The 26,758-nt window shown below is 37.2% G+C and overlaps 1 protein-coding gene across 2 annotated transcripts in view; it reads right to left on the bottom strand.

Annotated features, from left to right (window-relative positions):
• CPNE8 (copine 8) overlaps positions 1-26,758 on the bottom strand; it is a 109,119-nt gene that overhangs the window by 53,378 nt on the left and 28,983 nt on the right. Inside the window, exons 4-9 of one of the 2 annotated variants that reach the window (XM_059816049.1) lie at positions 21,894-21,997; positions 17,177-17,216; positions 16,659-16,661; positions 15,512-15,588; positions 5,069-5,132; positions 828-931 (exon numbers count right to left, since the gene is read on the bottom strand). In XM_059816049.1, coding sequence (XP_059672032.1) covers positions 828-931; positions 5,069-5,132; positions 15,512-15,588; positions 16,659-16,661; positions 17,177-17,216; positions 21,894-21,997 — 392 coding nt within the window. The remainder of the gene's footprint in view (positions 1-827; positions 932-5,068; positions 5,133-15,511; positions 15,589-16,658; positions 16,662-17,176; positions 17,217-21,893; positions 21,998-26,758) is intronic. The other variant, XM_059816048.1, reaches the window with a different exon arrangement.

The following is a 26,758-nucleotide window of genomic DNA, read 5'->3' as shown; positions in this document are numbered from 1 at the left end:
ACTCCTCCAGGCTTGCAATTTAAGATATTCAGTGTTTATTCAGCAACCTGTTCCTATAATCTGCCTCCGAGAGGAAAAGAGCAGGGAACAGACACACATATACCCATACATAGGTTTATGTTAACAACTGTTCCAGTTAAGCTACTGAAACAAGTAATATACATGTCTACCCTTTGGTTTGACACAATGTTGTATGTGAGGACTATTGGTTTCCAAGAAAACTTAACCTGCCAGCAGATCCCCACATAAGCAGTATGTTGACCAGAAGTTAGCATCTCAAGTCTTAGCAGCAGAACCGGAGAAATTACACTACTTTAACAAATTAAAGCATGAATGTAGCAGACAGACACTTGTAAAAAAAAACCTATTTATTTTTAAGTTATTTTTGAATTTTATTTCCTAGAACTCTGTCAAAAAGATAAAAGATATTTCCAAATTTGCAGTATAAAATTTTTTTACCTAAAACAATTTCTAAGCATTAGCATAATGTGCAGCTACAATTTTCTTTGACAACTCTATTTAATTTAAAGGCTTACTATATCTTAGAAAAAGTAACACTATTTAACTATTTTTATTACAATTAATCTTCATAGTGCTCTATATTTGTCATACATTCAACTCTTAAAACCCCCAGTTTCAATATTTCATCTATTTGTTACAACAGTTTTATTCCTATACTGCATAACATGATATACTTAAATCCCACAAACATTATAAAAGAAACACAGCTTAATCTGACAAATATAAAAAAATGAAAACTGTATTACTATCTGCAAATAAATAAGTTGCCTACTATTTAGCAGCAGAAATACTTAACAGCCATCTACCTGCCATCTTCATTGCTTCGATGAAATACAAGGAAAGGATCAGATTTCCCAAAGAAGTCCTTCTTGTCTAGTTTGTTCGCACAAAATTGCATTAAAACTGAATCCTGAAATGGGTAATATAGAAAAATTACATACAACATGCAGTTTACTATGCCAAAATAAAAAAAAAAAGTCATTGACTAATAACCATACAAATAGAAAACAAAATAAATGAGGGTATCTGCCTTCTAGATGCCCTCTACATATTCACATTCGTGCAATGCCCTTATAGTGCAGTTTGAACTGCTGGAAGCAAGAATTCCTTTGTCGGGGGGTGGAGGGGGTGTGGGGAGAAAAGGGAGGGGGGCAGGCAGAGGAATGGTAAATTTCTATGCTAAATGCCTCAGGATTTTTCCAGTATTTTCTGACACCCAAAGTTGCATTCTGAGGGAAATAGATGCACAGGCAAGGAACATATATTAGAATTAATTTTAAAAACTCCAGTGAGACACGGCTAAGCTTCATTCCTTCAGTGACTTAAACCTGCAGTTCTCTGCTCCTGCTGTCTGTAAAGCAAATAGCTTAGCAGCTTGTTATTAAGAGTGTAGAAGCTTCCAGAAAATGAGCCTGGAAGATAAAAAATATACCTATTCTGATGACAAACAAGGAGAAAAGTTTCTTTGCTGTGGTCAGGCAAACTGATAGTCACACACGGTCACCTCTTTGGGCAGAGTCAGGAATTTGAGAAGGATTATAAATGCAAAGACAAACCTGCAGACTCACCAGCTAACTGGGGCAGAGCTTGCTGGAAGGCTCTGTTCCATAAACAGGTCTACGGGTGTAACAGCACCAAGAAGACGACTAAGGAAAATGTGGGCTCACCACCGAGTGAGGCAGGGGACCCAATGACAAAGGACATGGAAAAATCTGTGTTTCTCATAGCCTTCTATGCCTTGGTCTTTACTGGTAAGATTTGCCTTCAAGAATCTTGGGCACCTGAGACCCAGACCTGAGAAAGTCTGGAACAAGGATGACTTGCTCTTGGTAGAGGAGGACGAGGTAAGGGAACATTTAAACAGACTAGACATACAGAAGTCCATGGGACCTGGTAGGAGTTGGCCAATGTCAATGTGAGGCCACTTTTGATTATCTTTGGAAAGTCATGACGTTCAGGAGAAGTTCCTGAGGACTGGGAGAAAGCAAATGTCAGTCCTATCTTCAAGAAAGGGCAATTTGCAAACAATACAAATCTAGAAGTAGTGGCTTATACGCCAGACGGTTGTGCTGCCATTCAGAGTCACCTGTACAAGCTGGAAAAAGAAACCAACATGAACCTCATGGAGCTCAAGAAGGAAATGCCAAGTACTGCACTTGGAGGGGAATAACCCCATGCACCAGTACAGGCTGCAGGCCAAACAGCTGGAAAGCAGCTTTGCAGAAAAGGACTGGGGGGTCTTGGTGGACACCAAGTTGACCAATGTGCCTTTGGCAGCAAAGAAGGCCAATAGCCTCCTGGGCCACATTAGGAAAAGTGCTGACAGGAAGGTGAAGGAAGTAACTCAGCACTGGTGAGGCCACTGCTGGAGTACTGTGTTCAGTCCTGGGCTCCCCAATACAAGACAGACATGGACATGCTGGAGCGATTCCAGTAAAAGGATCACTAAAATGATTAAGGGATTGGACCGTCTCTCATATGAGGAGAGGTTGAGAGAGCTGGAATTATTTAGCCTGGAGAAGAGAAGGCTTAGGGGGTTTTATCAATTTGTATAAATACCTGATGGGAGGGAGTAAACAGACTCTGTTTAGTGGCATCCAGTGGAAGAACAAGTTGTAATAGTTACAAGTTGAAATACAGGAAATTCTATTTAAATACAAGAAAAAACCTTTTTACTGTGAGTGTGGCAAAACACTGAAACAGAGACACTGTGGAGTCTCCTTGGACGTACTTAAAACCTGACTGCACAGAGCCCCAGGTAACCTGCTCTAAGAAGAGCAGGAGGGTCGGACTAGATGATCTCCCAAGGTCTCTTCCGACCTCAGCAATTCAGTGATTCTAAAATTTTTTCTCATTCTGAATATGAGCTATATCAGAAGATCAGATAAGAATTAATCCAAATACTGAATAACCTTAGGTAGGAAAATATAACAGAGAAAGTGTGTGACAGATGGTGAGACAGCACAAGAGATTGTGTGAAAGAGTGTGCACATGAAAAAGCGTAACAGAGAATGCAAAAGAGAGTGCAAGAGAGAGAGATTGAGTCCCAAATTCTTTGCAAGCTCCCTTCAGTGATTCTGAACTAGTCATCATATATGTAAAATTTGAGTGGGGTGAATCTCAAAGACCATGAAGGCCTTGGAAGGCACCTCATATTTGCCTTCATCAAAAGGGAAAGAAAAAAAAAAATTCTGTTCTGATTATGGATTTAATGACATATTTGTGACTTTTAAATAGTTTGTTACAACTGGGATACCAATACTGGTCTTGGAGGATAAACCCAGAATATCAGAAAAAAATTGCCTTTAGTCTCTTTTAAGGTTACCAATAAACACTTGGGGTGATGGCACATGTCTCTTAAGAACGGTCAGAGCTTAACTTCTTAAGAAACGTAGAAACACAATTTCTGCAGGAGAGCAATAAATGATGTACCCATTTTGTCATCTGATAGAAGTGTGAACATTTTGATAACATACTACGTACAAAAGTTTGAGCCGATGTAAAACAGAGGGGAAAGACAGGCATTTTCCATGACCATACTTATTCATTTGTACTAGTAACACGGGAGTTTCCTACTGCTACATGGGAGTTAAATGAAACTGAGTTGGTGCACCCTATTAACATAACTGTGCAGGACCGGCAGGTTGCCTGGAAAACACAAATAAGATTTGAGCCCTTGTGCTATTCAAATATGCCACTTCTGCAGAGAAATAATAGAAACTTGACTAAGCTGGAAATCAGGCACAAAATCAAGGATTTCTTTTTACTTTAAACACATAATGAAATTAAGAAAATAGGGCCTAAGCAGATTAGCTATGGGATATATTAGTAAAAAGAGAAACATGACTATTGCATAAATGGAAAAAAATTAACCACTTATGACATGGTATAAAAGTTAGAACTTATACAAAAAGGTGAAGCATGACCCCCTCAATACCACCAAAGTACAAAAACTAAGCCCCGGAAACAAATCTCTTCAAGCCTCAAGGTATTTTTGTAGGTTTACGTATCTAATCTTGTACTCTCCAGATCCTCTGTATATTCTCATCAGATGTCTGATGCTCTTGCTTTCTTCATTTAAGATTTGCTATCTTGTCATTGCAAACTCTTCAAAGATACACCCTACAGCCCCATCCAATATCTACCATGCTTTGACAAACTGCCTCCCTCCTCATATTCCAACCAGTCTTTATCATCCCGTATCTACAATCCTTCCCTAGTCTTCCTTCCAGTCCCTGTTTCTCTATGATTTATGGATTGCTGCCAGCTCATTCAGTGCTGGGAAGCAACTGAGCTGGTCTGGCTGCCAGGTGCTTTCACCAGTAAGCCCCCTCCTCTGTCCAAACCACTTCTCCATAAACACAAGGAGGGGGAGGAGCAGTGACACTCTTGGGGAAGGTCATGACCACACCATGTCTCTCCTCTTAACAAGCCAAATTCCCCACTGCCCCCACCCCGCCCCAGTATTCTTCTGTTTTCTATTAAATAAGTAGGCATCTGCCATTAATAGGCTACGGAAGTCTTCACCTTCTTTAAAGAAAACTGTTTAAACTCTTCTTTTATGGCAATTCTTTGAAATACCTTACTAGTTTTTTCCATTAAACATTAATTTCATATTTTTTAAATAATATGACTTGCTATTAGCATAAAACCTTTTAATTATAAGGTTAAAAATCCCAAATTTTACTTGGGATGCTCATGTAATGTCAATATTCCATAATGGAAATATAATTCCATGGCTGAAACAAATGGATATTTTTTAAAAATTGGACACTAAGATATTAAAATGTGATTAATTACTTCAGGAAACAAAGACTAGATTTAAAACGTAGATAAGAATCAAAAACTTTATGCTTCTTACTGTTTTCTGCTTCCTTCTGCTTATTCTATCTAAAACTAAGAGTAACTGATAAGAAAAAAGTATCCTAACTTCTTACATATATAACAAAATGCAAATTTATACATTATAACTTTGACAATCTGGTGCAGTGTAAATCACAAAACCATTTTCATTTTGTTTTTCAAAAAGCAATGAACACACACTTACTCGGCAACAGCCCAGTTCCTCTGCTGTTACTATGACTGTTCCACATTTCTTCCCAGGAATTCCTCTGCAAGAAAATACAGCTACATCACCTCAATTCCTTAATGTCATGTATGAGTGTTACAACTGACACAGATAAGCACAAGGTAAGCTTTCAAGTCACAAAACTGATGACATGCTATACAGTTTCCCTTTTCTGCCACTTGTCCTGTGTAAAAAAGTTGGTTTATCCTAAGTGAATTGGTAAATGAGTTGCATATTTAATCTAACTAGCAAGAAATAAATCAGCTTCAGTTTTAAAGGAAACAGCATAAAAAGTTTAAACGGGATGAAATGACAATATCAGAATTTGTTTTCCACCCTCCCACTGACATTTTATTTAGAGATGTTGCTACAACTTACTGATTTGTGAAAAGCATCCTTTTGCAAATTTTCCTTAAACGAAATACATAAAATATATTTAAAACTATACACCAGCCTTATTTTACAACATCTATTCTGAAATGCTTATGAAGACACATAATAATCTCACCATCATATCAGATACAGTAGCTGCAAAATAAACTATAACTCACCCAGACAGCAATTACAAACATGTTGTTGCAACATCAGAAAGCACAAAACAGATTCTTAGCATAAAGAACAATATAGGAACAGAAAAGCCACACATAATCTGATAGTATTAAGTGCCAGCAGCCTTTTGGGAGTGGGGGGCAGGGAGGGGGAAAGTACAAATATTGAGGTGCAACTTTTTGCATGATGCTATACTATAATTGAGAAGTTCTACAATATCGTAACGTCTATTTGTGTGTCCATTAGCACACACCTTGGCAATTACTTCTAGGGTTTTTTTCAAAACCAATGCTATTGCTTATGCTCATTTTATTGCTAGTTGTTTATTTCTTTAAATCTTTCTTGAAAATAATTAATTATTTAAATAAAATTACTTTCCAAGAACACATTAAGGTAAAATTGTATTTTCAAATTGACTGTATTTTTTAGGTTTTTCTAAGAGAACTAGAGGGCACTCCTGTTCTTCTGTTATGACAAAACATTAATGTAAACTTCTACTGTTGTTCTTATTTCAATTATTAGTTTCCTTAATCCTTTTGAAATTTTTTACAATGCTCTACAGCTTTAAATAAGTTTAGCAAGACTGTGATATAATAAAGAACTGGTGTGAAAACAGTTCTTAGAAGCAGATAAAAGTTTAGAAAATATGAATAGAGGAGCAAATACTGATGGAAATTTATGCAAGCTCACTGAAACTCTTGTTTAGTCGTTGATGTTTAAGTCTATCAGGAATACATCAGTGAATGCTGCTCCTATACCGCTGCAGTCATTTAGCAGTAATCAGAGATATACATGACTGCTCTCCTGGACCTCCTCAGTGCTAAATGGTAAGTCTGAATTTTACAAGGAAAACAGTGGATAGGGAAAATATTCAAGTTTTTGTTGTGAAAATTAAATTATGATTTAAATACATACAAAACTTATGGCACTCTTCCATTTAATGCAGTATGACTTATAAAGTGCAATACTCTAAGACCAAACAGAAGAATTTTCTTGAAATAACAGAAAAAAAGAATCTGGTCATTCCAAATGTTACACAGTACAATTCACAGTTTTATCACCTTCTTCAAATCATGTGGTTTTAAATCTGTCACCCTTCAACAGCTCAAGATCAAAAATTACCCATTTTAGCCTCTGTAGCAATGGGATATTGAAATTGAAATCTCAGATTTTCAAAAGATGTGTTTTTTCTTTTGAACAGTACTTCTTGAAGCTTCAAAAACTTCTGAAATTTGGTAGTAACAGCAGTAGTAGAAATGACCTAGTTATCAGAGTGAAAGTGACCTTACCTGGTAAAATGTTTCAAGGAACAAATGACCGTGACCCTGACTTCCCTGACAGGGAAGGAAGAAATACAAATCTCAGAAGTATAACTAAAAAATCAGAAGTTCCCAGCACCACAATTCTGTAGGTTATGCCAACTCAAATAGAAAGCACCGGTATCAGAATTACCGTTACCTGAATCAAAATTCTTCCTACTGAAGTATTTAAGCCCAGTTAACTGTGCCATTAGGGACATATTTGAGACATAGTCTGGGCAGTGACAGTACTTTGAAGAAAAGTCATCAAACATTTCCTTTGGTATGAAAAGTCAAATACAGTTATCTCACTTCCAAAAGATCATTGTGTCAGATGCTAGATTGTGAAAAATACAACTCTGATCACCTCCTGAAGAGCTGGAGGCCTGTAGTAAACTGTTGATAAACAAGCCCCATTTCTGACAAACTGGTCACCAAACACTTGTCATTTGATAGAGAACCTTGTGCCACCCTGCCTGCAGTTATAACACATGGCAGTCAACACCTGTCTGTCTCAAACTGAGTTTTGCACATGAAGTCATTTTTGCGAAGACATGCTTCATTTCATCTTACAAACACGAAGGCTAAGGGATGCCCAACCCTAAGAGATACATGTGTCTGGAATTATCACTCTGAAGGCTGGGGGAAAGTGGAAAGGCAAACCCCTGAAGATATCTGGATGGGTACATCAGAAAAAAAAGGAATTCTTGATTGTTGTGTAGACATGAAAAGTACACACAGTATAGTCATATCTGAAAACACTTGGGGTAAGGCTTCGCTTGATGTTATCACCAAGGTTCTCAAGGACACATGCCTCATAAAAGAAGGATAATATCACCATGATGGCTGGCGAAGAGGTGAAATGCTTAATTTAGATTAGCACAGAATTTCTTTACAGAACAAAAAGTTCTCATTATTCAGGAACTGAAAACTCTACCAAATGACCTCTACAGTTTGTGATGCTATTAAGTACGAACTTTGTATGCTTGTCTTGAGACTACAAGCATGAAAAAAGTACTGGACCATTTGCAGACACTAAAGAGTTTTGTTCTCTTACAAATCCCCTTACAAATCATTTATCAAGAAAAAAATCCTTAAATGTAAAGTCAGCACCCCGACAAAACCTTCAGTGGTCACAGATCAGCTAAATGGAAAGATCTTTAACTAGCAATAATGCCTTGTGAGAAAATAACAAAATAATTTCAAGCTGGTCTTATCACTGAATGAAAACATATTACTTTGAGATTCAGCATTACAGACCAGTTCTTCCAATTGCCAGGGAAATACTAATACTACCTTGAGGATAAGCATGTAGGAGTTCCATCTGTTTAAATCCAGAATGCAGTGCCACTGCCCAACTTCTTTAGCTTCAAGGAATAGCTGGTATTGAGCTGCCCTGGAATTGGTTCTATAGCACTGAAGTAACAATACAGAATTTATGTTCGGGCAACCAATTTCACAAGGTAAGTTTCTCTGGAAAGGGTTACAGATCAGGGTTTGTGGGGTAATAACGAGGCAGTCTATACTGCATAACCATTGTCAACTCCAACACTCAGTGCTAGTTATGTGACACTCAGATATAGAAAATGTACCAGTCTAAGTCTGAATAGGGTGCAAACTGAATAAAAGAAGGTAAAATGTGAGGAAGATCTACATTTCAGTGCATTCTACTGGTTTGACAGCTCAGAACCTGTAGGTGTTCTACACTGATCACCTCTTTTTGACCAGTATTTGAGGGAGCAATAATTGGACAGTATTTGAGGGAGCAAATAATTCTACTGTTAGAGGAACCGAACAGAAAACCATCATCAAATGAAAGGTCCTCAACAATACCTGCATGTCTCTAAACAAGATAGAGTTTTGAGGAGTAATTATTGTCTCCTTAGAACAAATGATTCCATGATTGAGACACCACATCTGCAGCACCTAGAGAAGTTTGAAAGGACACTCTGAAGACCACATGGGCTTTAACAAGGACTGAAAGGAGGACCTTTCCAGAGTCAGTGAAAAAGTCAGAGAAAGATGACAATTTATCTGGGAATTCAAACCTGAGAGGTTAAACAGAGCCTCGACTTTATCAAGCTGAAACTGTAATGAGGCAGAGGATGGAACATTTTTCAGATCACTCCAAAATTTACAGTCTTATCCCTGAATTTACAGAACCTAGCCCTCTGGCAGTCACAACCACAGGTAAGAGGATAGGACAAATTTATAGGAAGTCCCAGTTCCAGGGTTCAGATATTTTTCTATCAGTTATGTTCACAGCAAGATGACAGGAGAAAAAACTTCCCAAAATAGGCCAGCTGGCTCCAGTACAGCCTCATTAGCAGGCAATGGCACTGAGATGTGAATAACTAGCGTAGAATGCTCATTAAGCTTTGCAATGGCTCTGCCTCCTCATTAAAGGGAATCCCTACAGGAATGCACTTAGTAGATCCTGAAAGAAGCATTGCTCAGAGTTACAAATGTGGCTAACATCTTCTCTCTAGGAAGACAGAACATGCAAATATCTAATTCTGAATAATGTCTGGGAAGGTGACGCTCTCTTGAGAGAAAAATAAAGCTGTGTCATTTCTGGAAGTAGATACATCTGCTCCTCATCTTTTCATGCTAATACAACTAGGGCATGCAAGGCCAGTCTGAGCAAATCTTACACATGGAGCTTGTCTTGAGAAGGCATTTAATGAATCTAGTAACCCAACAGGTAAATAGAGTAAACGTTACTGTTAAAATGTCAGATCCTCCATTTCACCTACTTTGTATAACTAGATTTATTTTCCAAGAGAAATTATCAAGAGCAAATGTTCACCTCTGTATACCCGGCCAGTCTGTAAAATGAAGTGCAACACTGAAGTGTGTTCTTGAAGAAATATGTTTATAGTCACCGGGATAACAGGCTAGCACTCTACCATACTGGGAGCAAGAGTCTTCTCCAACAGACTGCATCGAATTCAAAGCCCTTAATGGTCTCAGAAACAGAAAGGGAGGTTCAGGAGGCATCCTCGTACCTGCCAAGACCAAATACCATTAGGTTCATGCCTCAGAGGCGTAATCTGCTGGTGCTTGTAAGACCAATGAAACTGCAAGTCATGCCTGTCTTGAAGGCGAAGAAGAAAAAGGTGCGTGTGTATCTTCACTTTTGCACTCACTGTGAAGGTTAGTAACAAGGTATGTTTCAGCCTGCCTGACAGACCACTGCAATGGTGACCCTCTAGGCTTGAGATGTTTTACCTTCATTTTGATGAAGGACAAGAGTATCCTTTCATGGTAGACTTTCTAAGGGAACTTTCCCTGGTGATACACAATCTGACTTGGAGTTGGCCAGCTCACAGCAGCCATGGAGTCCTGAATCTCATGAGGCTTTTGTAAATGTCCAAAGTAGACAGATCTGAAGCTTAAGCTTCAAGTCTAATTTTCATTTTGAAAGAATTGTCAGAGCTTACTTGAATGCCAGTCAGAGAATGGAATTCAGGCTTCTCAAACTGCTTAAGTACAAAAAGTGCTACATCAGTAGGGTAGCTGATTGGGACTAAAACAGCACTGGGCATTCTCTTCTTTGTACATCCATTGGCAGAGAACAGAAAAGGCAAAATGTTAATGAACTTCAGAAATACTGTGAAGAGAAAAAGCTCTCTGATCTCAAGTGACAGATCATAAAGAACATTCAAGTTATGTGAATGTGGACTTGACTTTGTAAAGAGAATGGTAAATTTAAAGCAGTAAATACCCTTAAGAATGGAAAACATGCGATATTGTCAATTGAATTATTGTTATTTGAATATTAAGAGACATTAAACACATGTCTATAAGTGAACAATCCTGAAATGCAATCCAATGGTTTAATGAATAAAACAAGAAACAAATGTCTCCCAGACACCAAGGTATCTAGACTTCAGAGAGTCCAGAGTGAACAATCAGCCAGGCAAAGTTATCTAGCCACAGCACTGTCAAAAGCACCAATGACAAAATAAAACCTGAACACTGGGAATAGCTTATAAAAAGTCATGAACACTTTCTCATTATCCTTAACAAATATCTACCCACACCACATATACAAAAAGGAAAGTATATTTCAAAATCTTTCAGGGGGACAACGGATTTGGGTCCATTTAGTAACTGCCATACAACAGAATATCAGAAGCCAGACCTGAACTATGCTTGTTTACCTGAGAGAAAAATGTATTACACAGGCCCACACAACTGTGAAAAAATCGAGACCTTTTTTCCACAGAATCGTCACTGATATCTTTTCCTTTCTCATAGCTAATTTCAGAGTTTAAACTTCATCTGTTACTCACTTCAGACTTCACTTAACCTGTACCAAGTGATAACAAACTGCTGAATGGATGATTTTTAATCTACATGTTTAAAATAAATTTCAGGAATTTTCTCAGGAAAAAAATGTGCTGTGTGCTGAATAATTTACCACTTTGAAGACAGAAAGAACTATAAAGACCTTCAGGAATTCAGCAAGATTTGTCTTACTAAATATGGGTATCTTAAAAGTCGCACCTTCTCTCACCAAGTCACCACAGGCTTCCAGTAGAGCCATCTGACAACTAGTCAAAACAGTCAATGGAGTTGCAACAGTGCAATTCACTGTGGAAGTTAGCATAAGTTAGTCCTAGATAGTGAAAAGTTAGTGAACTTTTGTTTTAGCAGAAGTAAACAAAATAGGGCCAACCTCTTGTCCCCATCGACAGGCTAGCATTTCTATGCTCAAGTAGAAAGTCAAACTACGCAACCAGCCTGCTCACCATCAAGAACTAAAAACATGTCCAGAACAAGTAGAGAGTGTGTGTCCCCATCCCATGGTGCTCAGGCTCTCCTGGAACAGCCCTGGTAGGAGCTGGGCAGGAGCTGTTTCTCTAACTGGGTTACTGGAATTCCCCCACCTGCTTTGTACCTCTGTGCTCCTTTGTGGGTGTGGAGATGGGACTTCAATGGGCTGATGGCTATCCTGGGATGGGTCTGGAAGTAGCCACTGGCAAGGTATTATTTGGGCTCCCCTACCTGCCATTGTGCCTCTCTTCTTCGTTTGCAGACAAGCTTTTTAATCATGTAACCTAACACACTTCTATTGTACCACTTATTATACTTTTCCTCAAGGCTATTTCCTGGACAGGTTTTTAAAAGTTTAATGTCCGGAATGGGATTAAGGGGAGAATCACAAAACACTGTTGTCTAATAATCACAATATTTGCTGAAGATAACCATTTTGTATGAACGTATTAGAAATCTGATAATCTGATCAGCTGATTCTTCATCGTTTGTTTGTGTGGGGTTTTGTTGCAGAAGCTAGATTACAATTAGCACGTTCTCTACTGATCCACAGTAGCCATAATCTGTTAAACAGTTTAACACTCATAATAATGATGCAGTCAATTTTAGGGGGTTTGGGCGTTGCTTTTTGGTTTGGGGGTTTTTTGGGGGGTTTTGGTTATTTGGGTTTTTTACTTTTTTAGTGTTAAGTTTTATGCAATACTTATTTTATTGCAAACAACTTGTGATTAGCTACTGAAATTGAAGGACTTCTTAAAAGTTAAGGTTCCTCTGCAAACCTTGATGACAACAGAAAGTGACGCAGTTTTAAAGTACCTTTTTCTGGGTAGTTTTTCAAGTTATCTAAGGAACTGATACAGTGAAGTAATATTACTTCTAACACATACTACGTTACTGTGTGCATAGGGTGTGTTTTCAAGTTTAAATAGTGTGTTTGTAAGAGTTTTCCTGAATTATGCTGCAGATACTGAAACCTTCCTCACCTGCAGATTTGAAGACTTTATTTACCCTTAAAATGAAGTAGCTCCCAGTGTGCACAGTCCCACCAATACAGAGAAGGGAAATAATAAAGAACATGTAGTTATATTAATAGAACTGTTTATGTATAGAACAATTAAGCCCTTGATTTCAAAACAAATACTGTAAAAAGTGCTGGTGTAGTCCTTGGGGAGGGAGGGTGAGGGGGACAGGAGAGATTGCAGGGAGGCAGGGAGGATTACTAGGGACTTGTCATAAAGACTGAGTCTGTAAATACAGTGATCAGGTGACTGAACTATATTTGGAACCTCTCAAAATTCAGTAAAAATACATTTATTACCAACCTCAATTCTGATTATTAAAGAGAATATGAATAATATTGTTAAAGGATGTTGCAGCAGTAATGATCACAGCACTCATGGAATTCAGCAAGAGAACTAACGGCTTACATTCATTACAAATCAATTTGAATCATTTGCAGTTGGCTGGAAATTAGGGAAACTAAATCAAAGGCTTATTTTGATAAAACACTAAGTGAAAATGTTTTGCAAAGGCTTTTCAAGTTTTTTCATGTTACTCAATTTTTTCAGCATGAACTGTATGATAAACAAGTCCTGCTGAATAGCTGAAATTTGCCTTTGTACAAAACCCAAATGATTGGAAGTAAGACATTTACAGACAGAATTTAGTCAAGGCTAATGGACTGGAAGGGCATAATTACAGGAATGCCTCCCCACAAAGCAGTGCTAGCCAAACCCTGATATTCATGATTCAAAAGGATTTGTTTCCGGTATGCATAAATCTCAGAAATTCAAGTAGATTAAATCCCATTAAAATATTTTCTAAACTTAAAATATAATTAAAGAAAGTTTACCATAGTTTTTGTAATGGAAATATTTCTTTTACTTTATTTTAAAGTTTTTATGATTTCATAAGGACCCTTACATTAAATTAAAGGAAAGCTATGTAAATTGTCTTTTGGTTTATCAATTTAAATGGTCTATTCTGAACTGTTATTTCATCCAGAAACAGTTCTAGGGACAACCTGAAATTATTTTGGCATGGAAATAGGAAACTTCAGATGCTTTTCCAAGCTTATGCTTGCATTGGAATTGTAAAAATTTAAGAATTTAATTGGATTCAAGTATTGAGAAGAATTTTTAGCCTGACAGCTCAACACTTCAAAGTTCTTGAAAGAGAAAATGATAGCTATTGTATGTGGGTCTCCTTGAAGCTGGCCAGTGTTTTCACCAAAATGAGCCATCTCCACAGAACATCACCATGCTATTTGATACAAACTAGAGAAATGCTTTTTGTAAATTATTTTATCAATGAAATCAAGTTCTTTATATAAACAAGAAAAAACTCTCTAATAAAATCTAGGGGAAAATGCTACCATGGGTATATTTTGGACACTGATAACAAAATACTGACTTCTGAGATTTTTCACAGGACTTCAAAGCTACTACTTAAACTAATGTTCAAGTTTGATGTTGACAGGTACAGAATACAAGATACATGAAAAGGTAAGTAGTGTATAAACCATATAAACCACTAAAGATAGATATAAAAGGGTCACCTGAGTAACAGAAATGGTTAATTACATCAAATATATACATAGAAGAAAATGTACAACTAGGAACATATTTCTTAAGAATTTTACATCAGATTAATAATGCATCATTAATGTAACTCAATTAGGGAGTTTTCTTGTATTTGCAATTATACTAAAATAATACCTAAGTACCTTCTGAATTTTGCAAATTGTTGTAGTTCATCCATATCCTGGTTCTTGTTATTTGAATATAAAGTCAGAATATGTGCCCTGTGTGGTGTTTTCACCAAAGTTTGGCCCAGAATAATATAAGGCTTGCTAAGCCTGAAAACTTCATCTGCCCTTATAAGGAAATCAGTGATGAAGAAAGTAAATGAAGTAACCCTAGTATATTACTCATAATGAACCCAGTAAAATGGGACAAGAAGAATGCTCTGTCAGACAGAGTAACCAAATTCATGATCATTCACTACAGTGCAATTACTATTAAAAGAAAAAAAAACAAAAAACCCACAAAAATTCCGAATCAAAAGATACACCATCCCATGAAATGTCCAGCTATACTTTTAAATGTTTGCTTTTAATGTCATATGTGAATTTGTAGCATACATTTAGATAAAAAAATGTAAAATATTTTCAATTACTCAAACATTATTTAGGAGTAGAAAATGAAGATTGTTCAAATAATTCATATTTTAAATATCTGTACATCCCTATGAACAATGGTTTGCAAACATCAAAATCCTCTCAGTGGGAGAAAAATCCATTGATCACAAGAAAGATTTTGATAAATTTAGTAGGATAAACAGAAAATATTTTATATTCCGGATTGCCTTATTGTTTGGGAATTGTATTAGTGGGAACAATAGAAATACAAGTAGGATGCTTGGATTTGAAACAGTGAGGGTTTTCTTCCTTGATGCTTGAACAAAAGGCAATAAAGATTTATGATGTGTTAATTTGCAAACTAGAAAGAAAAACATTCTTAAGATTAGTATACTCAAACTACGTCTAATGCAAGATGTAATGAAGTTGACAAAAATTTTGGATGAGTCAATTCCTTTGCTAATTGTCCAAACTGAAACTTAAATTATCATAGTCTATAAAGAAAGACTTCTATTGTACCTAACAATTTATTCTTTCTTAAAAGCCATGTCTGTCAATTGTGTATATCAAGATACCTCACAGCAAAAAAACCCCACAACTGTCACCTCATGAAGCAGTATGTATTCACCCAACATTCAAAAATGACATACTTACACAATTGATTTTTCCAGTCTGCTCCCCTGTGATCCAACTATCTCTCCCAGTGTACAAAACATTTGTCCCAAAAAATCCTGAAAAGCAGTTAACATAAAACCTGAGAATTGGTATTTCACATTGGAACAAATTTGGTTTCCCATTTATCTGGGCTATTCACTATTGTACCACACACTCTGCTGAACATCACATCTTAAAAATAAACCAGACTCACTATTACATATTTTACATAACACTGGATTACATTTACAGAAGTAATTCTAATACACTCCACTTACTGTTTTTATATTGCCTTTTTCATCAACAAAAATGAAACTGAGATAGAAAAAATCTAAATGCATTGGAAACATGACTGTTTCTTTACCTTCTTTAACTGGAGCATTTTAATAAATGTCTCTTTTATGAAGAGATTCTACAGTGATTCTATGAATTTCTTGGAAGTTAATTATGTTTGCAGAAATTCAAGCCTGTGCAGGCTTGAATGAGTATCCTGGATTGACAATTATACACAAGCATTGCTTTAATTACAGACTTTATTTTCGTGTTTCATAATTTAACTGTATCCCTAAAAATAGGCTAATTTTCATATTATAGCTCCCTGTAACATCAGTAGTATAAAAATATGAATGGATTTTCAAACTGTTGTATGTATATTGAAAAAAAATTTATGCTGCAGTCCAACTTTTTATCTCGCAAGTGAAAAGAGCTTCCTAGCTCTGTTCTTCCCAGCATCACTGGCAGTAGTGGTAACAGTAACTTGTGAGATTTGTTCATAAACAGTAATGAGAATTGAGACACTATAATTCCTATACAGCAAACCATAACTTTATGATACTGTGTATAGTAGTGAATATTTGTACAAGTAGTTCTGACTCTTCTCTCAGCCCAGGCCACTCATTCCCATCTCTGAGCTGTGTTAGTTATGGGTCCATACAGTGAACTGGATCTGAGAACTAATGCCACTGAAGAGGAAAATAACCCTGCAAAAAAAAATATTTTTGAACTATGTCTTTTAATTGATCTGACACTGCAACACTGTTTCCATAAAGAGTAAGTCTTTTAAAATGGCTAAAATTCATCTGAAAATGCTCAGCTCCTCATTAATTTTTAAAAATACCAGACGTGACATATTCTAAAATAACACCACTTTCTACGCTGAAACCATGTATTCCACAATTTTCTTCTTTTTTTTTTTTTTTTAGTGGAGTTTCTATTATTAATTCCTATTAGTTCCACAGTCTGTTATTAATGACAATTGTTCATTACTCTGTTGTTTTTTTCTTAAATCAGGAAGTTACCATGAATATAAAAGTCTAATAGCCAGTTTTATAAAAATTATTACAGACAGCTACAATGGCAGCACTGTCTAGTCTGGTTACTTCATACATCCATTATAAAACTTGCTTCATTTGCTTCTCATTTTGCCAAAACTGAGTCACTGAAATTGAAATTCTACAGGTTGACTCTTTTTTCATCCCCTAAACTGTTCAACTATTAAATGACACCACCCAGTATTTCCAAAGAAATGGGTCAACAGCTATTTTTAGGAACAGGGAAGATCTGACATCTGGTGTCTTCTTTGTCTTACAGTCAAAAGAAAATAAACATATTTAGGAAGGCATAAGCATTTCAGCAAAGAAAGTATAATAGCAAGGAAAAACTTACATGTTTTGATAGGTTAGGACTCTTTGAGTCAACATCGTAGCTTAAAAAAAAAAAAAAAAGAAGGAAAGTTTTATCAGAGTTGCCAGATGACAGATCTGAGGACAATTTAAAGAAACAAAAATGAAACAACTCTTTCACCTTTCAATGTGTAAAATTTACACAAACAGATACATGAATGGAAGTCTCACCAGTAAGGAAGGCAAATTGAATCATCACAGATTATAGGATTACGGTTCACTAGCTATTTGAAATAAAATAGTTTTCATCAAAGTACAGGCCACTAAGAGAAATTATTCTGATATTCCTGATTGAACAACGGAAGCTGCCAAAAACCAAAACAAAATATAAAAATTAATCTTAGAAAACAAACTAATTTGTGAATTATTTTCTTAGGTAATTTTTCAGTCATTTGACTAATTAGATAGAAATAACTGACAATAAATAAAATTGCTTTTAGCAAGAGTTTGACTTGTTCTTTTCAGCTTATCATAATCTTGTTCTTCCTCCAGCTAGAAAATGCCATTGTTTCCTTTCTACTCTCAAGTCAGATTTCAAAAAATAATTACTCCGTGAATTCAAGATAGAATAAAAAAAATTAATGTAAGAAATTCTTGGGGGATTACTAATCTCTATAGTTTCATAGTCTTCCATCTTTATCAGATAATTCACAGTAATATTTTTATCAAATCCTACATTCAGATTCAATACCAGTAACTAAACTGAAAAAGTATCCCCCATGCCCATCTCAGCCTCCCCTGCATGTTTCCATTCCCACAGTGTGGTATGCTATCCCTGTGGTTGTGCTGCCACAACTGGCTGTTGGGATGCATTAGGGACCAGATCACAAGTCAGGAGAACAGGAATCCCAATGTAGCTGGATGTGGTGCAGCACAGAAAACATATTGTAAACAAAGGAATTACTATAAAAATCACTAACATGAGTTTTTTAAAAAAAAAAAGTAATTGCATACTGTCTGGTGAAATCCAACAGAAAAATACAACTGGTAGTTTGACCTGAGGGCTAGCTACACAACTAAAACAAAGAACTAAAACAAAGAATCAGTAACAAATCCTCAAATATGAACAGAAAGGGGCCTGAGACATTGGTGGCTATACAGTTTAGGAGGGGGCTCATGCTCATTTATCAGAACACCAAAAATCAGAGATATACTGGCTGCTTTCTTTTTGTTGCAAAAAATATGAATCATATGAGGAGTTTCTTTCTTTGAAAAATAACACTTTGGCCAACAGTAGTACTCAATTTTGCTGAGGAATTTAAAAAAGGAACCTTTCTAAAGATGCTAAAACTTTCTAAAATTTTAATCCATGAGCAGCTATATGAGATTCACATTTTTAACTCTGAGTTCTGCAATATTTCATTTCTCATCTGTCATTGTTATAGGGCTCTAAAGTAAATTCAGACTATGGCTACACGGTCACTTGCAGGCAAACATTAAAAACAGTTATTCAGCTTTGAGTTCAAAACAGACTTGTGTCCAGGTAATCCAGAACAGCATCAGAAAGCAGTCAAGTCTTTCTGATAAGTACAGAGTATGTTTGATATTTACAGCTTTTCATAAATAAACAGGAGTCCATTTCTCTGAGCACATGAAGAATCAAACAGGAGACTATATTTTCCCTTCCAGGTCCAAGTCCTTTTCAGATAGCACTTATCCAGAAGTTCTTTGCAGAATTTCCTTTCTTTGCCTAGACTGACCCTAGCTTTCTCTTTCTTGTTTCATTTCTTTTGCTGTTCTCTTCTATTGCACTGCCTCCTCCCCATAACATACATGCATCCTAGGAGCAAGAGGCAACCAAATCAGGATTCCTACACAGCCCCAACTGTGTCTATTTCAGCAATCCTTCACCTACACCTGGAGGAGAATCCTTTATTTCACAAAGTGACTAGCTCTTACTTAGTTATTTTAAATAGCAGGCAACAGTTATACTCAGCAGATTTAATGACATTAAACCCAACTTCTAAAATAAAAAATAAAGTCTGCACCAGGCCTCTATGGTGAAGATGAAAGAATTTGTACCTAGCCATCCAGAAGCACCCTGTAATTTATCTTGGCATTGAGTATTTCCTTTCACTCCTTGAAATAGTTGAAGTCTAGATGGAAACAGCTAGCTGCTATTTGCGTATTGAACACAATGGAACTTTTCTCCTCACTCATCCCTCCAACACTTCTTGTTAACTTAGGAAGCATTCTGACATGCTATCAAAAGACATTTACAGTTAAAGAAAAATTAGATGTGGGGTTTTTTTTGTTTCCACGATATAGGAAATGCTGCCATTCAAGAGCATTTCAGTACACCCTGCTGGCAACTTAAAATCAGCAAAACTACAGGTAACTTTATTAACGTTGCTAACATACATCTATCAGGCACCATACTTTTTCTTCCACTGCCATGGGAAAACTCATCACTAATGTGATCACTGCCCTATTTATTTTATGCCCTGCTTAATGTACAGATTGATTTGCATCCCAGAAACTCGGGGCGGGGGGAGGCAGAGAAAACAAAATAAAATCAAGAGACCGTCAGAGTCACTTCAAAGCAACTACTTGGAAAAGTAAATGGCACATTGAGACTAAAGCCTAGAAGATTTAAAAATGGCTTTACCATGAACTTGCTAGGAGATTTTAGGCAAATGATGAAGTCTTTCCTCATCTGTTTTGCTGTCTACAAGACAGAAATGCAATAATTCTATATCAAGGCAAACTTGCAACGTAACTTTAAATTGGGAAGCGATAATACTACAACTTACCACTACTATAACCGAAACATGAGTAGGATTTCTCGCAATGCCATAAAACATTTGAGCGGGAGTGTTGATCTGCTCGAGGGTAGGAAGGCTCTGCAGAGGGATCTGGACAGGCTGGATCGATGGGCCCAGGCCAACTGGATTAAGTTCAACAAGGCCAAGTGCCGGGTTCTGCACTTTGCCCACAACACCACCAGGCAACGCCACAGGCTTGGGGACGAGTGGCTGGAAAGCTGCCCCGCAGAAAAGGACCTGGGGGTGTTGATCGACACCCGGCTGAATATGAGCCAGCAGTGTGCCCAGGTGGCCAAGAAGGCCAACGGCATCCTGGCCTGTATCAGAAACAGTGTGGCCAGCAGGAGCAGGGAGGTGATCGTGCCCCTGTACTCGGCCCTGGTGAGGCCGCACCTCGAATACTGTGTTCACTTTTGGGCCCCTCACTCCAAGAAGGACATTGAGGTGCTGGAGCGTGTCCAGAGAAGGGCGAGGAAGCTGGTGAGGGGTCTGAAGCACAAGTCTTATGAGGAGCGGCTGAGGGAACTGGGGTTGTTCAGCCTGGAGAAAAGGAGGCTGAGGGGAGACCTCATCGCTCTCTACAACTGCCTGAAAGGAGGTTGCAGAGAGGTGGGTGTTGGTCTCTTCTCCCAGGTGACTGCAACAGAACAAGAGGAAATGGCCTCAAGTTGCCCCAGGGGAGATTCAGACTGGATATTAGGAAAATTTTCTTTACTGAGAGAGTGATGACACACTGGAATAAACTGCCCAGGGAAGTGGTGGAGTCACCCTCCCTGGAGGTATTCAAGGAACGTGTGGACGTGGCATTGTGGGACATGGCTTAATGGGCATGGTGGTGGTTTTTTTGGCTGATGGTTGGACTTGATCTTACAGGTCTTTTCCAACCTTAGTGATTCTGTGATTCTGTGATATCAGGAGACCTCAATCTTTAGGATTAGAAAGTAACACAGTGTCTTTCTTGATATATTTATTTGCTAAGTAACTTAACAGATGATTCTCCTAAATCTTTCTCAAGAACGAATAAACTAAAAGAAATACACATGAAGGCAGAAATCTTAGGAACACACAGTAAGAATTAAGGAAACTCAAGCTAAAGTACATCTTGCAAAGGAAACGAAAAGAAATAGGAAAAGGGTTCTTCAACTAAAAAGGACATGTAAAGAAAAATTGTGGCCACTATGCATACTATACTGCAAAACTGACTGAATGGCTTTCCCTTAATTATCTATGAGGGTTATTCAAGTGCTGTCTCATAGGGCAAGGCTAGGAAGAATTGCTAATTAAAAAAAAAGGAGAATTAAAAAAAAACAAGACAAGCTTGATTATCACAAAGACTGAAATAATAAGATTGGGGTGAAATATAACAGATGACATGCAAGGTGACCTGGTGACTGACTCTCAATTCTACTTTCCAAAGAATAAAGTGAAAATCGAACCAATTCCACCAGTGGAATTAAATGAGTACATCTGGAATAATGTCAAAAGCCACCTGCTTCTAGAACAAATTCTTTCATTTTAAAATCTTAAAATTTAGTACACTTAGATGCATACTGGCATTTATTTTAGTAAAGAAAATTTTGGCACTGTACTACTTTTACAATATTTTATTTCTGGACAATATGTCCATACCTGTTTTATTAGCTATGCTGCAAGAACGTTGTAACATTTTGACATCCTTAGCCTTCTAACTATTTTCTAAAAGTAATGATTGTGAGTATGATTGCACTTTGACTAGTTAACAACTGCCAATTTCTTAAAACTCAGTCATTAATTATGTTACACATTTTTTTCTGAGGAAGCAATGCTAAATCAATCATGTTTATTAATGTATTCCATGTCAACAGATACTATCACTTTTCAAGTTAATTTTATGCTGGACAAAACTTAGTATGTTTACAGAGGCTGCAATATTATAGTCAAAGATTGTTAACTTACAAATCAAATCGCAGATTCTCTCTTTCTTCAAAGAAGTAGTCCATTATAAATTTTCTTACAAAATCTGGATTTAAAGTATTATCAATTACTTCTGTTCTTCCAAACTGTAAAAGAAAAGTACAAGTTTAAGCCACCTGCTATAATGAAGTATAATTAAGGAGACTGCCAATACCAGCAATATGTGAGATATGAGAGCCTGTAAAAAATTCTCTTAAACAGATGCCATGAAAGAAGATGTCTGTGTTCACATGAATAGATCAGTTATCTGTGGCAGAAGATAGACTGGCAGAAGACCTCATATTTCAACATAAAGAGTGGTGCACACCCTGTATCGTATGACCTAAACTTTATAAACATCAGCTCCCAAAGCCGATCAGAATCCACAAAAAATTGGGGAAGAAATTCAGTAACATAAAAATCCACTGTTTCCTCAAAAAAAAAAAATGACAACAGCAAACAAAAGCTTGCATATATTGTTTATTTCAGATAGCTTTAAATATTAGGGAACATAGTCCTTCCTCAAAGTGTATAATTTTTTGATTATCCAGCTCCTATTTCACCTCAGTTCAGCTCCCTGTTCATCTCTCTTGTCTCTGAGCTTTCTGCAAAATGTCTTTTCTTTCTTAGTGTTTACAGGAAGAGCCTTGGCTCTCGTCAAGCTGAAAATATTTTAATTTTTAAAAAAATAAATAACTTTTGATTGACTTCAGTTCATATACATCACAGATATAAATGACTGATCATAAAATATCAATGAGATAATTGTGTTCTTGTTTTAGCCATTCTTTCAAGATACTCAGAAAACAAAACAAAAAAGAATGAGTTATTATTGAAATGAGCATTTCATTTTGTCCTACACACTGAACATACCAAGACATATTTGAATATAGCCTACTGAAAAGCTTTTTGACAGTCTGCTGAAGATCATCGTTAAGGAGTCCTCAAAACCACAATTTGGGACTAGAGACTTTTGAATGACTCAAAGACTGCCAACCTCTTCATTGACAGGACTTAATAAACATGGATAAAGAAAGAATAAACTGAAGGTTTTTGAGATGTATTTCCTTAAAATGTTTTCATGTCACGGATGTGAATCTAAGCACTATAACCTGCACAGAGCCCCTCAGCCTCCAACAGGAGCTTCCCTGTCCTGGCCCCTGCATACTTAACATATATGTGGTATGAAAGGACAGAGCATACTCCACTGTCTCTTCTTCTCAAAACTAAGCAATTTCCTTTCATTGCTTGATTCTTATTAAAATAAAATGGTAAAGAACTCCAGCCACATCATTTCTGTGCTTTAAAGAACTCCATTGCTGTCAGCAACCCTTTTTTCTCCTTTGAATGATGTGCATGCATGCATTCAAACTTCAGGGGACTGATTCCAAGCACCATTGATTCACACAGGTCGTCTGGAGAAGTGGGCCTGCATCTAAGAGGATGACTGCTTTTAAAAACCTACTACCCACACAAAGGACTCAGGTACAATAAAATGTTCAACAAAAGTTAACACATCTTCAAGATACAGCTCTATAAAGTGTCAGAAAAGGGACAATCCTCAGAAGTGACACAGTGGTAATTTGCATCTTTACAGAGTGTGCTTGAATCCTGTTAGGTACCTTCACTTTTCCTATGCTGTGAGATGCTCAATTGGGACAGTCTTATTCAAAGATCTCCATGTTCCAGCACTTCCTGTAAAAGACAGAGAAGCAAAACTATCTTCCCAATGAATGATACCATCTCCAAATAAAAAGGCAAAGAATATTTATCATATAGTACCAATTAGCATACTCCTTTGCCAAGACTTTACATAATTTCTTAAAACCTAGGTGGAATGATTCCCTGGTCTCATCAGAACCTTGATATCCCCTGCAGGAAGGCTTCTGAATATGTCCATATGGCACAAATTGTTTAGAAAGCAAGTTTACTCATTAGCAATCACTGTATTTCTTCAGCTCTCCTAAGCTAAAGCAATAGCTATGAAGGGGGTAAGCATTATACAGATGTGGGCAGGAGAAATCTCCAGAAGCTTTCTAGAGTGATGAAGATACTGGATATTCAAAAGAAAATCCCTGAGTCTCTTAAGAGACTGGAAACAAATCAGAACACGAACAAATAGTTTCATCCTTACTGTTTGTTGTGGATGAAAAATGTCAGTCTCTTGAGAAATGATTCAAGGTATTCTCTGAAAAGTTGGGATAAAGTTGACAGGCAGAGTGCTGTAAAAAACAGTCTCTTGAAACAACACTGGTGACTACTATGGCCAAGTATTAATCAGTGAGAAACAACAGCAGTGGTAGGAAGTTGGCATTTCTATGGGAATAAGTATGGCTGGAATACTTGCCTGGGCTGAAGGGCCTTTCTTTCCCCTTTGAATTCAAATTTTATGTACATTCAAAGTCTCCAATCAGTTTCCAGGTCAAATAAGTCTCAATGTTTATAAATAAAATCTTCCCCTGTCAGCTGCATGCTTTATAACATTCAACAATATTGGAGCCAGGAAAAATTGACAGCTGGAATGGCTGATGAAATATGCAGCAATATCTAAGCATTTAGTACTGTTTGAAGGTATGCACTAAAAATGAGAAGCCACTCTGACACAAGCCAGCAAACAGCAGTTCATCAGACCAGGGATGAGAAATGAGAACAATGGGGCCATAAGGACCATCCGGTTTGCAGTTCTGAACAGCAATATATCTCATCTGTGTATTTTTTTTCCCCTCAAGTGTCCTATTTCTTCCATTCGCACTCTTACAGCAAACTGTCCAAATTCGCTAAGACTGGAATCAGCTGCATAAAGAGGAGATTTACCCTTAGTACTGAAATCTGATAAACGGTGACCTACTCTAGAAGCAAAGGATTCTGGGCCTTCAAAAGAAGATTCAAGGATGACTGCATTGTAACTGGCAAAGCTGCCACAGGCACAGCAAATAAGCACAAAAACATGTATTAAGTTCTGGTAGTCTCTCATGCTATGTCCAACAGAATCAGACACACATGTACAAAGATATCCATGAAAGTATCTCCAAGCCTGTGCAGATTCAAGTAGCAAATTGTCCTGAGAGACAACTCCTTGATCACCAGGCAGGAAAAGAAAGGTTACTGAAGTTCTTTAAATCCTCAGATTAGGACAAGCTTGAAGGAGAGTAAGAGGATCTTCAATCATGTGGGACCTACACTCCTATACACATGGAAAACACAGAGAAACAAGGAACATAGGCAGCTGTAGCCTAAGAAAGTTTACTTTCTGCTGCCAAAGTCATCATCTAAACTAAAAGGCACAAACCCAAAATAACTAAGTGAGCTCAGAGGATAACCTGTCAAAATAGTCCATTTAGGGGCACGAATACCTCTCTTGACAAACCTGTGGCTTGACACCTTTATAAACAGATCATTTTCAAAGAGTATGATCCTTCTTGAAATAGTAAAGGCAGTTTGCACAACAGAAGGATACACTTGACTTTGGAAAAGCTATTCAGAGGAAAAGAAAACTAATGTCTAAGGAAAACAGACAAGAATCATAGAATACATGAGGTTGGAAGGGACCTCGGGAGATTGTCCAGTTCCACCTTCCTGCTCAAAGCAGAATCAGCTAGAGTAGGTTGTCCAGTCAGGTTTTGAGTATGTCCAAGGATAGAGACTCCGCAACCTCTCTGGGGAACATGTTTCAGTATAAGATCACCTTCACAGTAAAAATACTTTTTTTCTTATGTTTAAATAGAATTTCCTGTATTTCAATTTGTACCCATTGACTCTTGGCCTTCCACTGGGTACAGCTGAAAATAGTCTGTCTCTGCCTTCTTTACTGCCTCACATCATGTATTTATAAAAATGGATAAAACGTAAGCCTTCTCTTCTCCGGGCTGAACAAACCCAGCTCTGTCAGCCTCTCCTCATATGAGAGATGCTCCAGTCCCTTTAACATCTTAGCAGCCCTTTGCCGGACCCACTCTAGCATGTCCGTATCTTTCTCATACAGGGGAGCTCAGCACTGGACACAGCACTCCAGCTATGGTCTCACTGGTGCTGAGGGCAAGGATCACCCGCCCTTGATCTGTTGGCAATGCTGTCCCTAATGCAGCATAGGATGTCGGGCTTGCACATTCAAAAAAACTCTCCATTTCACTCAGATGTAAAGCACTAAGGGACCGGGGACAAATGATTCCTTTACATAAAACTAATATAACTAATTATTTAACTGACAAAATACTATTAAAATTTATCTTACAGATGACACTAAACTGCTGACCTCTAAAAATCACCAGTCTACACTTTTCAAGCTAAACAAAGCATCATCTTTTTAAATCTGTTTTCCCAATTACATATAGCCTTTTTTAAGCAGAACAGGTTATTTCTATAACCCAGTCACTTACGACTAATAACAGCTGCTAATTAATTAGTTCTCCACATGGCCTAGTTTCCCCACTAACAGTTGTGTAGAGCCAAAATCTTAACATGGCCAACAAGCAAATACCTTTAGAGATGTCATTCAGGAGAGTAACAGAACCAATTTAACTAGTTAAAGCAAAATAAATGTTCAACAAAGAAAATCAAGAACAGGATTTCTGGATTTCCCGAGAAGGAGAGTCTTTGTCACCTCATAATGCAAGCTCTCCTGGTAGAAAGGGATTTTAAAAATTTATTTAGGCACTTGAATTTTTATAGCATCTCAATCTAGTGATCCAGCCTAAGGGACTATGAGGGTAATGGAAGATCATAACCTTTATTTTAACATCAGAGTTATAAAAGACTAGCGAGTTGGGTAAGTCCAATATCAAAGATACAAAGCAACTATTGTAACTATGAGGGTCTAACCCAATCCTCTGCTAACCACTTTCTGTATGAATTCTCTGAATTAATTCTTG

The sequence above is a fragment of the Gavia stellata genome, chromosome 4, assembly GCF_030936135.1.
Source record: "Gavia stellata isolate bGavSte3 chromosome 4, bGavSte3.hap2, whole genome shotgun sequence".
Classification (NCBI taxonomy): Eukaryota; Metazoa; Chordata; class Aves; order Gaviiformes; family Gaviidae; genus Gavia; species Gavia stellata.
The sequence above is the reverse complement of the archived record's forward strand: the minus strand, read 5'-3'. Positions and strand labels throughout refer to the sequence as shown.